General features: G+C 37.9%; 1 protein-coding gene across 1 annotated transcript; it reads left to right on the top strand.

Annotated features, from left to right (window-relative positions):
* Positions 1-348: 348 nt before the first annotated feature.
* LOC103212764 (vigilin-like) lies at positions 349-1784 on the top strand (the record flags this gene model as incomplete). The annotated part of the gene is given in 3 exon segments (XM_042783415.1): positions 349-886; positions 888-1257; positions 1260-1784. Coding segments are annotated over 3 exon segments (1433 nt in total), but the record flags the coding sequence as incomplete, so codon positions are not given.

A 1784-nucleotide genomic window follows, 5' to 3' on the forward strand; every position in this document is an offset into this window, starting at 1 on the left:
TGTATGTGAACTGCTGTATGAAAAGTGAATTTACTCTGTAAATCTTCACCCAAATCCTAAAAAAAAAAAGAAAAGAAATCTCACCATTGGAGAGCATGTCAGATTCTGAGACACTCAAAGGAGACCCTGACGGCTCAGGGAGGGCATTTAGTAAGGTTTGTTCAAATACCATGGGTTATACTGTTTCCTCAATTTCTGCACCTTCCTGGATTCACAGATTTATTATTGGTAAAAATGGTCAAAATATATCCAGAATAACACAGAACACACCAAAGGTTTATGTAGAGTTTACTACAGATGATAAAATTACCATAAAGGGACCTAGAGGAGATGAGAATTACATTTGAGAACAACATGAGGTCATCGTCAAAGATCTGACTGACAGGATGAATTATGAAAAGATCAGTATTGACTGTAAGTTTCACAAAGAGCTGATAGGAAAGAATGTTGTCATCATAAACCAAATTAAAGAGAAGAATAAACTTTCTGTGGTAATCCCTCCTGAAATTGAAAAGAATAACTTGATCAGAATTGAAGGGGAATCTCAGGGCATCCAGCAGGCTAAGAGAGAACTTCTGGAACTGGCTGCTTGTGTGGAAAATGAGCAGAACAAATACTTAATTATTGAGCAAAGATTTTATTGCAGAATCATTGGAAACAATGGTCAACGGATAAGTGATATCCATAAGAAATTCCCAGAAGTTACGATTAATTTTCTTGATCCAGCACAAAAGAGTGACATTGCCCAACTCAGAGGGCCCAAGTATGAATTAGAAGAATGCACAAAATATTTGGAGAATGTGGTGACAGACCTTGTAGAAAATAGATATTCCATAACTATTCCCATATTGAAAAAGCTTCACAAGAATGTCATTGGGAAAAGAGGTGTCTATCAAAAATATCTTTCCAGCAACCAACACCAAAATTCATCTTCCATCAGCAAGTAGCAACTCAGAGAATATTGTCATCAGTGGAAAACAGAAGAACTGCGAAGTGGCTTATAACTGGATTCTTTCCATGCAGAACAATGTAAGCAATATTTCAGAAGTGAAATTCTCTATTCCTTCCATTCTACATAAAGTCCTTGTAGATCCCAAAGACTGTTTGATTGATTCAATCATGGAAAAATGTAGAGGGCTCTGCATTCACTTCCCAAGACACAACTCATGTCTTCAACGAGTCATTATTAGGGGGCCTGCCCACATTATTGAGAAGGCTAAGAAAAAGCTGCTGCAACTAGCAGAAGAAAAAAAAAATGCAAGAGTTGTATTGTGAGCCTCCATGTCAAAAGACAGTGTCACAAATTCCTCATGAGTAAAAATGGTGGCAATGTTCCCAAAATCTCTCGTGACACTGGAGCATGTATTATTTTCCCTATCCATGAAGATAAGGATCCAGAACTGGTAACTATTACTGGGACACAGGAAGCTGTTAAAGATGCACAAAAGGAGCTAAAGGTTCTAATTAAAAACCTAGACAATCTTGAGGACCACGTGCTGGTAAATCCCAAGTACCACTGTCACTTTACCATGAGAAGGGGCCAGGTTTTACGAGAGATGAGTGAGGAGTATGGTGGTGTGATTATTAATTTTTCATGTTCAGGAAAAAAGAACAGTAATGTCACAATCGCAGGAACAAAATTCTGTGTGGAGGCAGCCAAGAAAATGATCCAGGAACTTATTGGCGATTTGCATACTCAAGTCACAACAGAATGTGTTATTCCCCAAAAGTTCCATCATTTTTGTCATGGGACCAATGTATTACTGAGTCCAACAAATCACTAG

The sequence above is a fragment of the Orycteropus afer genome, unplaced genomic scaffold (genome assembly GCF_000298275.1).
Source record: "Orycteropus afer afer isolate SDZICR_OR568_19922 unplaced genomic scaffold, OryAfe1.0 scaffold01091, whole genome shotgun sequence".
NCBI lineage: Eukaryota > Metazoa > Chordata > Mammalia > Tubulidentata > Orycteropodidae > Orycteropus > Orycteropus afer.